Source organism: Pristiophorus japonicus, chromosome 7 (genome assembly GCF_044704955.1).
Source record: "Pristiophorus japonicus isolate sPriJap1 chromosome 7, sPriJap1.hap1, whole genome shotgun sequence".
Lineage (NCBI taxonomy): Eukaryota > Metazoa > Chordata > Chondrichthyes > Pristiophoridae > Pristiophorus > Pristiophorus japonicus.
In genome coordinates this window covers 2,216,034-2,231,595 of record NC_091983.1, presented here as the reverse complement: position 1 = coordinate 2,231,595, position 15,562 = coordinate 2,216,034, and the positions used below count along the sequence as shown (strand labels likewise).

The 15,562-nt window shown below is 44.4% G+C and overlaps 1 protein-coding gene across 2 annotated transcripts in view; it reads right to left on the bottom strand.

Annotated features, from left to right (window-relative positions):
* Window positions 1-15,562, bottom strand: part of disc1 (DISC1 scaffold protein) — a 199,423-nt gene that overhangs the window by 36,810 nt on the left and 147,051 nt on the right. For both annotated transcript variants that reach the window (XM_070884674.1, XM_070884675.1), the window contains exon 10: window positions 704-764. In XM_070884674.1, coding sequence (XP_070740775.1) covers window positions 704-764 — 61 coding nt within the window. The remainder of the gene's footprint in view (window positions 1-703; window positions 765-15,562) is intronic.

Here is a 15,562-nt window from a genome sequence, read left to right as displayed (position 1 = left end):
ATTTCTGTTGCTGTCGCTGTTTTAGGGCAATGTTGATGGTGAATTAGGTGGTGATCCGTCCAGCAGTCGTCAGCTCTGGTCATGGCGTGTGTGATGCGCATGTCTTTGCGGTCTCTCGCTCGGACGATAACGTAATCTAGCAGATGCCAGTGTTTGGAGCGAGGATGTTGCCATGAAGCTTTATATTTGTCCTTCTGATGGAAGAGGATATTGGTTATGACGAGGCCGTGCTCTAAGCATTTCGTCAGGAGGAGGGTACCATTAGAGTTGGCTTTCTCAACCTCCTCCCTGCCGATCACACTTCCCCAGAGGTCAGTGTCCTTTCCGACTTTGTGCAGTACATGGGAATCACAGTATAATATTCTGCTGCTAAGAGACACTGCTTATTTTTTCCCCACTCCAAGGAGGCCATGCAACAATGCTGCTGCACATCTACAACAGTGCATCATCTGAAATAGTTCTGATGAATGGTCATCGACCTGAAACATTAACTCTTCTTTCTCTCCCCACAGATGGGAGGGAGATAGAGGAGCAAATAAATAGGCAAATTGCTATGAAGTCCAAAAACCATAGGGTAGTAATAGTAGGGGATTTTAACTATCCAAATATTGATTGGGACAAATTTAGTGTCGATTAGAAAAATAAAATATGTGCTGAAACCTCAAATTCTGAAGACATTTAAATATCTGACAGAAACCCTTACCTATGAAGTTTGTCTTCTAGGATTTCCAAATATTTAAAAACATTTTCCCTCAGGTTATTCTCTGCAAATTAAAGCAAAATATGAACCATCAACATCTAATAGATTTTTTTTGGTGAACATATTATCAAACATTTGCAAATCCCCTACATTCAGTGGTAATATTAGGCACCCCTTCTCAAGTGCAAAATAATAATTATGCATAAACAAATATGAAGTTAAAAGATATGGGGGCCAAAATTGCCCCCCTCTTTAAGATCCATTACCGCCTCTATTGGGGCAGTAAGGACTTTCTGACTGGGGGGCAGCGGATGGTACGATCCATCCGAAATTGTCCCCAGGTTGGGAGCGGGAGAAACAGGTTCCCGCCCCGGCAGGCAGCGCCGACCCCTTTCCGTCCCGCGAGGGAAACTGTCCCGTAGGAGCAGAGCCGCTGCCGCCCCAACAGCTTTTTCCGGCCAATTGGCAGCTGACTATGAAGTCTTTTAAAAGAATACTTTCTGAGTACGCAAGATAGTTGGGGTCCATTAGGCATCTTCACGAGGTACTTTCAGCATTTATTGGTTCCAAGTAAAGAGGAACTTTCCAGACATTTACCCCTAATTGGCCTGTGCTTTAACTGTTCTTTACGTCTCCCAGGAGATTACATGGCCCGGGTGGGGTGGGAGTGTAAGTAATCAACTATATACTCTGCATTGAGCGAATTCTCATCCTCGATGATTTCTACCTCCATCTCAATTCATCATGATCTCTCTCCTCAATACCCTCTTGTCCTCTTTTAATCTCTCCCTCCATGTGAACGCCCCACCCCATATTCACAGCCACCCCCTTGACCTTGCAATCTCTCGTGGTCTCGCTATTCCCATCGTGTCAATTGCAGATAAGGCCATCTCTGACCATTTCCTTGTATTGCATCCCCCACCCCAACCCTACTTCCTTCTGTGTCCACCCCTGGAAAAATCTCTCTCCCAACTCTTACAACTGCACTTACGGAAATCCCAACTGTCCAGCGTTTGGCCCTCCATTCACCACAACATTTCTGCAGCTGTCGATCTGCTCAACCACACCCTCACCACCACCTTTGATGTCCTAGTCCCTATAAAAACAATTACACTCTCTCGCCCTGGCCATTCCCCCTGGTACAGCCTTCATCTTCACTCCCTCAAGTCCAAGGGACACAGAATTCAACGGATATGGCGGACAACTGCTTTAGCTATTCACCACCAGATCTGGCTAGACCACATAAAGTATTATCGGGTCTGCCAAAACTGCTCACTCTTCCAGGATCATTCTGGAATGCAAAGATAACCCCCTTTTATTCTCTACTGCTAAGCATCTTCTTAAACCCCTCCACCCGTGTCTCCTCCACCCTCAACTCCAACAACAAGTGTGAGGAGCTCATGGACTTCTTTGTCTCTAAGATTGAGACCATCCGATCAGTTGCCTCTGATTCTTCCCTTCCTTCCCCTCGCCCACTGGACTAAACTTTCTCCAAGATTCCCCCCTGGCCCAGCCCTGAACTCACATTTTTCTCCTGTTTCTCCCTGATCTCCCCTCTTGACCTCTCCACGCTCATCTTGTCCATGAGACTGACTTCCTGCTCCCATAGCCCTATTCCCACTAAACTGCTAACCACTCAACTTCCTTTTCTGGCTCCCATGTTAGCTGACATTGTTAACGGTTCTCTCTCCTCAGGTACTGTCCCCCTCTCCCTCAAATCTGCCGTCATCACCTCAATAAAAAACCCTTGATCCCCTCTGTCCTTGCAAGCTACCGCCCCATCTGCAATCTCCCTTTTCTCTCCAAAGTCCTTGAACATATTGTCGCCTCCCAAATCCATACCTATCTTTCCCAGAACTCCATGTTTGAATCCCTCCAATCCGGTTTCCTACTTTGCCACAGTACCGAACTGTCTCTCATAAAAGTTAGAAATGACATCCTTTGTGACTGTGACAAAGGTGAACTATCTCTCTCGTCCTGTCTTCAGCCTTTGACACAGTTGACCACTCCATCCTCCTCCAATGCCTCTCCACCATCGTCCAGCTTGATGGGACTGCACTTGCCTGGTTCCATTCGTATCTATCGAATCGTAGCCAGAAAATCACCTGCAATGGCTTCTCTCCCCACTCCCGCATTACGTCTGGGGTCCCCCCGGGATCTATCCTTGGCCCCCCTCCTATTTCTCATCTACATGTTGCCCATTGGCGACATAATCCGAAAACACGCCATCAGTTTTCACATATGCGCTGACGGCACCCAGCTCTACCTCACCACCCCTTGTCTCGACCCCTCCACAGTTTCTAAATTGTCAGACTCCTTGTGCAGGATGAGCAAAAGTTTTCTCCAATTAAATATTGGGAAGAAGGAAGCCATTGTCTTCAGCCCCCGCCACACACTCCGTTCCCTAGCCACTGACCCCATCTCTTTCCCTACCATCTGTCTTGAGGCTGAACCTGACTGTTCGCAACCTTGGTGCCATATTTGACCCTGAAACGAGCTTCCGACCACATATCCGCGCCATCACTAAGACCATCTATTTCCAACTCCTTAACATCGCCCGTCTCCGCCCATGCCTCAGCTCATCTGCTGCTGAAACCCTCATCCATGCCTTTGTTACCTCTAGACTTGACTATTCCACTGCACTCCTGGCTGGCCTCCCACATTCTACCCTACGTAAACTAGAGGTAATCCAAAACTCTGCTGCCCATGTCCTAACTAGCACACAATTCCCGCTCACCCATCATCCCTATGCTCGCCGACCTATATTGGCTCCCGGTTAAGCAGCGCCTCGTTTTCAAAATTCTCATCCTTGTTTTCAAATCCCTCCATGGCCTCGCCTCTCCCTATCTCTGTACCCCTGCTGAGATATCTGCGCTCCTCAAATTCTGCCCTCTTGAGCATTCCTGATTATAATCGCTCAACCATCGGTGCGTGACTTCTGTTGTCTAGGCCCTAAGCTCTGGAAATCCTTCCCTAAACCACTCTGCCTTACTACCTCGCCTTCCACCTTTAAGACTCTACTTTGACCAAGTTTTTGATCATCTGCCCTAATTTCATCTTATGTGGCTTGGTGTCAAATTTTTGTCTCATACCACTCCTGTGAAGCGCCTTGGGAAGTTTCATTATGTTAAAGGCACTATATAAATACAAGTTGTTGTTGTTGTATGGGAGGAGGCTGGTTAGACCAGTAGGTCTTTTCCTGTCTGTCATTTTTCATATGTTCTTAATGCATAGGGTTGAAAATATGCAGCTAGCCTTGAAAATAACAGCAGCTCTAGGGAACCTAAGCACAGTTTCTCAACAGGGAAGCCATTATGCCAGTCTTTGCATCTCTCCTTAATACTCATAAACTGCTGCTATGCAGGCCTCGAACTCCCTTGGAAGGATAGCTGATTGAATGGAAAGAGCCATTGATAGGATTTTCAGTAATATCGTTGTTGACATGGGGTCTGATGGCCTATAGAACATTGGGCATGGTGCTACAGTGGCTTGGAGCAGGGACAGACCAGTCTGAATAATAGATATTGTTGTCCCTCACAATGCTAATTACTCCATATCAGCCTATTAGCCCTCCAATTACGTTATAGGTAATACAAATCAGGCACGGATAGATTGCCCCAGGCCCTTCAGAAGAATAGCAGTTAAAACAGGGCCATGCTCACAAAGGTGAAGGGCCAGCTGCATCCCAGGAGTCGCTCACAGACACTCATCTGCTAGCCATACCACAGACTCTTGCCACAGGGATTCCATAGAAAAGAAACACTAAATTAGTTAATATTAAACTAAATAATACAATAAGTGTTTATTCCATCATTAGCGTGAACTGAAAACAAACACAGCTGGCCAGCTGAGAGAGGCTGGAATCCTACGGGTTGAAATTTAACTTGAAGGAACATTGTCATCCTATTGTCGAGCTGAGCTTCCAAACCCATATCCTCTCCATCAAAATGTCCACCTATGACCATGTGAGTACAACACACATGCATGAAAAGATGCCAAAATGACTATTAATGGACGAGGTGCAGTTCATATAGAAACATAGAATACGGCATGTCTGTTGCAGGTGCACAAAGGCCAGTAATGGTGTCATCAATTAACCCTCTGTCTTTTGAGAATGCTTCTATTCAATAGAAATCTAGCGCTGTGGTCTGTAGTTCCCTGGGGAAAGTGATGCAAGCTGTTTGCTAAGGCATGGCATCAGTCACTTGTTTTATGAAGCAATGCACTTCAGACTGACTGATACAGTCACTGACTCTCTGAAAAAGAATCCAAGGCAAAAAGTTTAACACCATTATAAATTTAACTGCTACTGTCAGTGCCACACTTTATTTAAGAGTGTGGCTACATGTCCTCTTACAACATGTTGCACACCTATGTCATTGCCTTCCTGGTGAATCAAAGTCTCTGAAACCATTGCTCCTCTGTGCGGTCCAGATAATTTAAATGCGAGGATGAGAATTTTAAGCTGTCGGCTATGGTGTACCGGAAGCCAATGTCGTAGTGAGGACAGGGGTGATGGGTGAGTGGAATGTGATGCGAGATAAGACAAGGGCAGCAGAGTTTTGGAGGAGCTGAAGTTTATGGGAGGTGGAGGATGGGAGACTAGCAAGGACAGCATTGTAGTAGTCAAATTTGGAGGTGACAAAGGCACGGACGACGGTTTCAGCAGCAGATAGGAGGAGACGGGTGATATTATGCAAATTTCAAATTCAGTTTGAGGGTGAGGAAGCTAGGTCTCAAACTTGTGTCTTGAACTTAAATAACGGCAATTACAAAGACATGAAGGCAGAGTTGCCTTAGGGGGACTGGAAAAATTAGTGAAAAGGTAAGACGGTAGATATGCAGTGGCAAATATTTAAGGAGCTATTTCATAACTCTCAGCAAAGATATATTCCAGTGAGAAAGAAAGAATAAGAAAAGGATGAATCATCTGTGGAAAACTAAGGAAGTAAAGGATGGTATCAAATTGAAGACAAAGGCATACAATGTTGTGAAGGACAGTGGAAGGTCAGAGGATTAGGACATTTTTAGAAACCAGCAAAGGATGACTAAAAAAAATGATGAGAGAAAATTTAGGGTTAGGGTTAGCAAGAAATATAAAAACAGACAGCAAGAGCTTTTACAGCTATATAAAAAGGAAGAGAGTAGCTAATGTAAACGTTGGTCCCTGAGAGGATGAGACTGGAGAATTAATAATGGGAAACAGGGAAATGGCAGAGACTTTGAACAAATATTTTGTATTGGTCTTCACAATAATTGATAATCAAGGGGCTATTGGGGGAGGGGAACTTAAAACAATCACCATCACTGGAGAAAAGGTTCTCGGCAAATGAATGGGACTAAAGGCGGACAAGTCCCCTGGACCTGATGGCCTGCATTCTAGGGTCTTAAAAGAATTGGCTGCAGAGATAGTGGATGCATTGGTTGTAATCTACCAAAATTCCCTGGATTCTGGAGTGATACCAGCGGATTGGAAAACCGCAAATGTAACGCCCCTAATTAAGAAAGGAGAGAGACAGAGAGCAGTAATCTATAGACCAGTTAGCCTAACATCGGTCATTGGGAAAATGCTGGAGTCCATTATTAAGGAAGTAGTAACAGGACAGTTAGAAAATCATCATGCAGTCAAGCAGAGTCGACATGGTTTTCTGAAAGGGAAATCATGTTTGATGAAAGTTCAAGTTCTTTGGGGATGTAACAAGCAGGGTGAATAAAGGAGAACCAGTAGATCTTGTTTGGATTTCCAAAAGGCATTCCATAAGGTTCCACACAAGATAAGAGCTCACTGGGTTGTGGGTAATATATTAGCATGGACAGAGGATTAGCTAACGAACAGAAAAGAGTCGGGATAAATGGGTCATTTTCAGGTCGATAAACTGTAACTAGCGGGATGCCACAGGGATCAGTGCTGGGGCTTCAACTATTTACAATCTACAATAATGACTTGATGAAGGGACCAAGCGTAATGTAGCCAAATTTGCTGATGATACAAAGATAGATGGGAAAGCAAATTGTGAGGAGGACGCAAAGAATCTGCAAAGTACCGTAACCTACAGGGCTACGGACCAAGAGCTGGAAAGTGGGATTAGGATAGATAGATCTTGGTCGGCCGGCGTGGACATAATGGCCCAAAATGGCCTGAAATGGTCTGCTTCCGTGCTGTAAAATTCTATGATATAGACAAGCTAAGTGAGTGGGCAAAGATTTGGCAGATGGAGTATAATGTGAAATGTGAGGTTATCCACTTTGGTGGGAAAAATAAAAAAGCTAATTATATTTAAATGGGGAGAGATTACAAAATGCTGTGGTACAGAGGGATCTGGGGGTCCTTGTACATGAAACACATAAAGTTAGCATGCAGGTACAGCAAGTAATTAGCAAAGCAAATGGAATGTTGGCCTTTATTGCAAGGGTGCTGGAGTGCAAAAGTAGGTCCTGCTCCAACTATAAAGAGCGTTGATGAGACCACACCTGGAGTACTACCTATAGTTTTGGTCTCCTTATTTAAGGTGAATATACTTGCATTGGAGGCATAGAAACCTAGAAAATAGGTGCAGGAGTAGGCCATTCGGCCCTTCGAGCCTGCACCGCCATTCAATGAGTTCATGGCTGAACATGCAACTTCAGTACCCTATTCCTGCTTTCTCGCCATACCCCTTGATCCCCCGAGTAGTAAGGACTACATCTAACTCCTTTTTGAATATATTTAGTGAATTGGCCTCAACAACTTTCTATGGTAGAGAATTCCACAGGTTCACCACTCTCTGGCTTACCCCTTATCCTTAGACTGTGACCCCTAGTTCTGGACTTCCCCAACATTGGGAACATTCTTCCTGCATCTAACCTGTCTAAACCCTTCAGAATTTTAAACGTTTCTATGAGATCCCCTCGCATTCTTCTGAACTCCAGTGAATACAAACCCAGTTGATCCAGTCTTTCTTGATATGTCAGTCCCAGGGAATCAGTCTGGTGAACCTTCGCTGCACTCCTTCAATAGCAAGAATATCCTTCCTCAAGTTAGGAGACCAAAACTGTACACAATACTCCAGGTGTGGCCTCACCAAGGCCCTGTACAACTGTTGTAACACCTCCCTGCCCCTGTACTCAAATCCCCTCGCTATGAAGGCCAACATGCCATTTGCTTTCTTAACCGCCTGCTGTACCTGCATGCCAACCTTCAATGACTGATGTACCATGACACCCTGTTGCACCTTCCCTTTTCCTAATCTGTCACCATTCAGATAATAGTCTGTCTCTCTGTTTTTACCACCAAAGTGGATAACCTCACATTTATTCACATTATACTTCATCTGCCATGCATTTGGCCACTCACCTAACCTATCCAAGTCACTCTGCAGCCTCATAGCATCCTCCTCGCAGCTCACACTGCCACCCAACTTAGTGTCATCCGCAAATTTGGAGATATTACATTTAATCCCCTCGTCTAAATCATTAATGTACAATGTAAACAGCTGGGGCCCCAGCACAGAACCTTGCGGTACCCCACCAGTCACTGCCTGCCATTCTGAAAAGTACCCATTTACTCCTACTCTTTGCTTCCTGTCTGACAACCAGTTCTCAATCCACGTCAGCACACTACCCCCAATCCCATGTGCTTTAACTTTGCACATTAATCTCTTGTGTGGGACCTTGTCGAAAGCCTTCTGAAAGTCCAAATACACCACATCAACTGGTTCTCCTTTGTCCACTTTACTGCAAACATCCTCAAAAAATTCCAGAAGATTTGTCAAGCATGGTTTCCCTTTCACAAATCCATGCTGACTTGGACCTATCATGTCACCTCTTTCCAAATGCGCTGCTATGCCATCCTTAATAATTGGTTCCATTATTTTACCCACTAGCGATGTCAGGCTGACCGGTCTATAATACCCTGTTTTCTCTCTCCCTCCTTTTTTAAAAAGTGGGGTTACATTGGCTACCCTTCACTCCATAGGAACTGATCCAGAGTCTATGGAATGTTGAAAAATGACTGTCAATGCATCCGCTATTTCCAAGGCCACCTCCTTAAGTACTCTGGGATGCAGTTCATCAGGCCCTGGGGATTTATCGGTCTTCAATCCGATCAATTTCCCCAACACAATTTCCCGACTAATAAGGATTTCCCTCAGTTCAGAGAAGGTTCACGAGATTGATTCCTGAGATGAAGGGGTTGTCATACGAAGAAAGGTTGAACAGGTTGGGCCTATACACATTGGAGTTTGGAAGACTGAGAGGTGATCTTATTGAAACATATAAGATTTTGAGGGGGCTCAACAAGGTGGATGCAGAGGGGATGTTTTCCCTCTTGGGGGAATCTAGAACTAGGGGGCATAGTTTCAGAGTAAGGGGTCGCCCATTTAAAACGGAAATGAGGAAGAATTTCTTCTCCCAGAGGGTCGTGAAACTTTGGAATTCTTTACCCCAAAGAGCTGTGGAGGCTGGATCATTGAATATATTTAAGGTGGAGAAAGAGAGATTTCTGAACAATAAGGGAGTCAAGGGTTATGGGGAGAGGGCAGAGAAGTAGAGTTGAGGCCAAGATCAGATCAGCCATGATCTTCTTGAAAGATGGAGCAGGCTCGAGGGGCCAGATGGTCTACTCCTGCTCCTATTTCTTATGTTTCTTATGCAGTTGGACGTAGGTGGATTTCTTGATGGAGAGGATATGGGGTTGGAAGCTCAGCTTGATGATGAAATAGAATGATGAAGTTGCAAACACAATGGAGTTAAATTTTAATATGTAGGATTCCAGTTGCTCTGAGCTAGCCAGTTTTGTAGGTTTGCTGTTTGGAATAAACACTTATTGTATTATTTAGTTTAATATTGATGATGAATTATAGTTCATTTAAAAATCCTACTAACTAATTACAGCAGCTAAAGGTTAAAGGCATAAACAAATTCACAAGGAGACCTATTGCAATTTAGTTGGCTTTAAGTGTCGAGTCATTATCTTGTAATGAGCTGATCATAAAACTAAAGAGCCAACGGCACGGTGCCAGCCACATCTTGCATAGTACTTAAAATGCAATTAAAACCAAATGTTCAAATTGTACAAATGGTATTATGGCAAAAGAATTGCACTTAAAGGGTCAGTTTTGTCTTTCCCATGGACTCCGTATTTCCGAGAATTAGTTTCACTCTTTTAGCGTCTGCACTATGATTTATTTATTTTAATATACCTTAAAAACAAATTATCTTAAAATTTTCAAGTAAATTTACAATTGAGGAGTAACTGGCCCATACTCTGTTTTTGTTATTTTAACAATGCTCAAGAATAGATGCTCAGAACCATATAGTTAGTAATATCTTGGAGTTTTATCCAAAAGCATTTCACATTCCATCTCAAAGTGACAACAGAACAAGCATCGACCACACCTTTCAAGGTCTTGGAGAAAAAGATAACAAGATCCAATGAGATGATGCAAGGCTTTTTGCAGGAAAAGAAATAAAAAGGCTCATTATACCCGTGATCTGTTCACTGAAAAGGGTGGTCCACATTATAAGTAGACAGAACACACTTCAGCTCACTGATCCATGGTGCACACCAATTACACATCAGTATGATTGAAGTATAGCACTATTGAATCATTCAGCAAACATTTAATCTACAACAACAACAAAATTGGATTTTTATAGCATCTTTAACACAGTAAAATCTCCTAAGTGCTTCACAGAAGTGTTAGAAAACAAAATTTGACACCGAGCCACATAAAGAGATATGACAGATGACCAAAAGGTTGGACAATGAGGTAGGTTTTAAAGGGCAGAGAGGTTTAGGGAGGGAATTCCAGAGCTTAGGGCCATAGCAGCTGAAGGGACAGTTGCCAATGATGGAGCGATGAAAATCATGGATGCGCAAGAGGCCAGATTCGGAAGAGTGCAGATATCTTGAAGGCTTGCAGGGCTGTCGGACGGTAGAGATAGGGAGGTGCAAGGCCATGGAGGAATTTGATAACAAGGATAAGAATTTAAAAATTGAGGAGTTACTGGACTGGCACCCAATTTAGATCAACTAGCACAGTGGTAACGGGTGAACAAAACTTGGTGTGAGTTAGGATGCAGGAGGCAAATTTTTGAATGAGTTCAAGTTTATGGCGGTGAAAGATAGGTGGTCGGCCAGGAGAGCGCTGGAATAGTCAAGTCTATGGGTAAACAAAGGCACGAATGTGGGTTTCAGCAGCTGATGAGCTGAGGCAGGTGCAGAGTCAGGCGATGTTACAGAGGCAATCTTGGTGATGGAGCGATATGTGGTCAGAAGCTTATCTCGGCGTCAAATACGACACAAGATTGTGAACTAGGAGCTAAATTTAAAAGTAGGACCTCAAAAGTAGTAATCTCGGGATTGCTACCAGTGCCACGTGCTAGTCAGAGTAGGAATCGCAGGATAGCGCAGATGAATACGTGGCTTGAGCAGTGGTGCAGCAGGGAGGGATTCAAATTCCTGGGGCATTGGAACCGGTTCTGGGGGAGGTGGGACCAGTACAAAGCGGACGGTCTGCACCTGGGCAGGACCGGAACCAATGTCCTAGGGGGAGTGTTTGCTAGTGCTGTTGGGGAGGAGTTAAACTAATATGGCAGAGGGATGGGAACCAATGCAGGGAGATAGAGGGAAACAAAAAGGAGACAAAAGCAAAAGACAGAAAGGAGATGAGGAAAAGTGGAAGGCAGAGAAACCCAAGACAAAAAACAAAAAGGGCCACTGTACAGCAAAATTCTAAAAGGACAAAGGGTGTTAAAAAAACAAGCCTGAAGGCTTTGTGTCTTAATGCAAGGAGTATCCGTAATAAGGTGAATGAATTAACTGTGCAAATAGATGTTAACAAATATGATGTGATTGGGATTACGGAGACGTGGCTCCAGGATGATCAGGGCTGGGAACTCAACATCCAGGGGTATTCAACATTCAGGAAGGATAGAATAAAAGGAAAAGGAGGTGGGGTAGCATTGCTGGTTAAAGAGGAGATTAATGCAATAGTTAGAATGGACATTAGCTTGGATGATGTGGAATCTATATGGGTAGAACTGCAGAACACAAAAGGGCAAAAAACGTTAGTGGGAGTTGTGTACAGACCTCCAAATAGTAGTAGTGATGTTGGAGAGGGCATCAAACAGGAAATTAGGGGTGCATGCAATAAGGGTGCAGCAGTTACAATGGGTGACTTTAATATGCATATAGATTGGGCTACCCCAACTGGAAGCAATACGGTGGAGGAGGATTTCCTGGAGTACATAAGGGATGGTTTTCTAGACCAATATGTCGAGGAACCAACCAGGGGGGAGGCCATCTTAGACTGGGTATTGTGTAATGAGAGAGGATTAATTAGCAATCCCGTTGTGCGAGGCCCCTTGGGGAAGAGTGACCATAATATGGTGGAATTCTACATTAGGATGGAGAATGAAACAGTTAATTCAGAGACCATGGTCCAGAACTAAAAGAAGGGTAACTTTGAAGGTATGAGGCGTAAATTGGCTAGGATTGATTGGCGAATGATACTTAAGGGGTTGACTGTGGATGGGCAATGGCAAACATTTAGAGACCGCATGGATGAACTACAACAATTGTACATTCCTGTCTGGCGTAAAAATAAAAAAGGGAAGGTGGCTCAACCGTGGCTATCAAGGGAAATCAGGGATAGTATTAAAGCGAAGGAAGTGGCATACAAATTGGCCAGAAATAGCAGTGAACCCGGAGACTGGGAGAAATTTAGAACTCAGCAGAGGAGGACAAAGGGTTTGATTAGGGCAGGGAAAATGGGGTATGAGAAGAAGCTTGCAGGGAACATTAAGGCGGATTGCAAAAGTTTCTATAGGTATGTAAAGAGAAAAAGGTTAGTAAAGTCAAACGTAGGTCCCCTGCAGTCAGAATCAGGGGAAGTCATAACGGGGAACAAAGAAATGGCGGACCAATTGAACAAGTACTTTGGTTCGGTATTCACTAAGGAGGACACTAGCAACCTTCCGGATATAAGAGGGGTCAGAGGGTCTAGTAAGGAGGAGGAACTGAGGGAAATCCTTATTAGTCGGGAAATTGTGTTGGGGAAATTAATGGGATTGAAGGCCGATAAATCTCCAGGGCCTGATGGACTGCATCCCAGAGTACTTAAGGAGGTGGCCTTGGAAATAGCGGATGCATTGACAGTCATTTTCCAACATTCCATTGACTCTGGATCAGTTCCTATCGAGTGGAGGGTAGCCAATGTAACCCCACTTTTTAAAAAAGGAGGGAGAGAGAAAACAGGTAATTATAGACCGGTCAGCCTGACATCGGTAGTGGGTAAGATGATGGAATCAATTATTAAGGATGTCATAGTAGCGCATTTGGAAAGAGGTGACATGATAGGTCCAAGTCAGCATGGATTTGTGAAAGGGAAATCATGCTTGACAAATCTTCTAGAATTTTTTGAGGATGTTTCCAGTAGAGTGGACAAGGGAGAACCAGTTGATGTGGTATATTTGGACTTTCAGAAGGCTTTCGACAAGGTCCCACACAAGAGATTAATGTGCAAAGTTAAAGCACATGGGATTGGGGGTAGTGTGCTGACATGGATTGAGAACTGGTTGTCAGACAGGAAGCAAAGAGTAGGAGTAAATGGGTACTTTTCAGAATGGCAGGCGGTGACTAGTGGGGTACCGCAAGGTTCTGTGCTGGGGCCCCAGCTGTTTACACTGTACATTAATGATTTAGACGAGGGGATTAAATGTAATATCTCCAAATTTGCAGATGACACTAAGTTAGGTGGCAGTGTGAGCTGCGAGGAGGATGCTATGAGGCTGCAGAGCGACTTGGATAGGTTAGGTGAGTGGGTAAATGCATGGCAGATGAAATATAATGTGGATAAATGTGAGGTTATCCACTTTGGTGGTAAAAACAGAGAGACAGACTATTATCTGAATGGTGACAGATTAGGAAAAGGGGAGGTGCAAGAGACCTGGGTGTCATGGTACATCAGTCATTGAAGGTTGGCATGCAAATACAGCAGGCGGTTAAGAAAGCAAATGGCATGTTGGCCTTCATAGCGAGAGGATTTGAGTACAGGGGCAGGGAGCTGTTGCTACAGTTGTACAGGGCATTGGTGAGGCCACACCTGGAGTATTGTGTACAGTTTTGGTCTCCTAACCTAAGGAAGGACATTCTTGCTATTCAGGGAGTGCAGCGAAGGTTCACCAGATTGATTCCCGGGATGGTGGGACTGACCTATCAAGAAAGACTGGATCAACTGGGCTTGTATTTACTGGAGTTCAGAAGAATGAGAGGGGACCTCATAGAAACGTTTAAAATTCTGATGGGTTTAGACAGGTTAGATGCAGGAAGAATGTTCCCAATGTTGAGGAAGTCCAGAACCAGGGGTCACAGTCTAAGGATAAGGTGTAAGCCATTTAAGACCGAGATGAGGAGGAACTTCTTCACCCAGAGAGTGGTGAACCTGTGGAATTCTCTACCACAGAAAGTTGTTGAGGCCAATTCACTAAATATATTCAAAAAGGAGTTAGATGTAGTCCTTACTACTAAAGGGATCAAGGGGTATGGTGAGAAAGCAGGAATGGGGTACTGAAGTTGCATGTTCAGCCATGAACTCATTGAATGGCGGTGCAGGCTAGAAGGGCCGAATGGCGGTGCAGGCTAGAAGGACCGAATGGCCTACTCCTGCACCTATTTTCTATGTTTCTATGAACGGTCTGGTTCGGCCTCAAGACAGTTGCCAAGGAGAGGGATGGAGTTTGTGGCGGGAACAATGGCTTTGGTCTTCCCAATATTTAAGAAAGACTTGCATTTATATAGCACCTTTTTACGACTACTGGATGTCTCAAAGCGCTTATTTCCAATGAAGTACTTTTTGAAGTGTAGTCACTGTTGCAATGTTGGAAACACGGCAGCCAGTATGTGCACAGCAAGCTCCCACAAACAGTAATGTGATAATGACCACATAATCTGTTTTTATTATGTTGAACAAATTCCCAATAGTCAGTTAAAGGACATTTTTTCACATCCACTACTGGACACTGGACAAGCAGTGTGACAAATTAGAGACAGTGGAGGAGTCAAGAGAGGAGGTGGTGAGGTAGAGCTGGATGTCGTCAGCGTACATGTGGAACATGACATTGTATTTTCAGATGATGTCAGTGAGGGATTGCATGTAGATGAGAAATAAGAGGGGGCCAAAGGTAGATCCCTTGGGGGACTCCGGAGGCAATGGTGTGGGAGCAGCAGAAACCTGATTAAAGGGATTCAAACATGGAGTTCCGGGAAAGATTGACCCAGATTTGGGAGGGGATAGCACTTTCAAGGACTTTGGAGAGGAGAGGTTGGAGATGGGGCGGTAGTTTGCAAGGACAGAGGGGCGTGAGTTTTTGAGGAGAGGGGTGATGATGCCAGATTTGAAGGAGGGGGGGGCGGCGGGGAAGTTAGGTGGTCAGCTGGGGAGCACCGCCAGTAAGCGTAGACTCTAACGAGGGTCCCAGAAATATTCAGAGGAATTTGGCATGTGGAAAACAGCTCAAACGGAATAATCAAGAGGATCCTTTCAGCTGACTAACTTTTTGTTCTTCACACTCAGCATTCTCCAGACTCCCCAGAACACAGATCAAGTATTACCATTACAAAGAACAAGAGAGAATCCAATTATAGCAGCTTGGCTTGCCAAAAGCATAAATCTTCCATACCTGATAAATCTAAGCACTAGTGTTTTGAAAATGTGTGTCAATTACAGATGCTCTCAAATAATAGGCCACGAAGCTGCAGTAGGTCTTGTAGAATGCCCCAAGTGGCCTCTTGCCTTCCTGGTGATAGTCGTGTGGAAATACTCTCCACTGTACATTTAGCCAGCTTCTGCTTGGAAATAGGCTGACCCAGGACATTAGGGC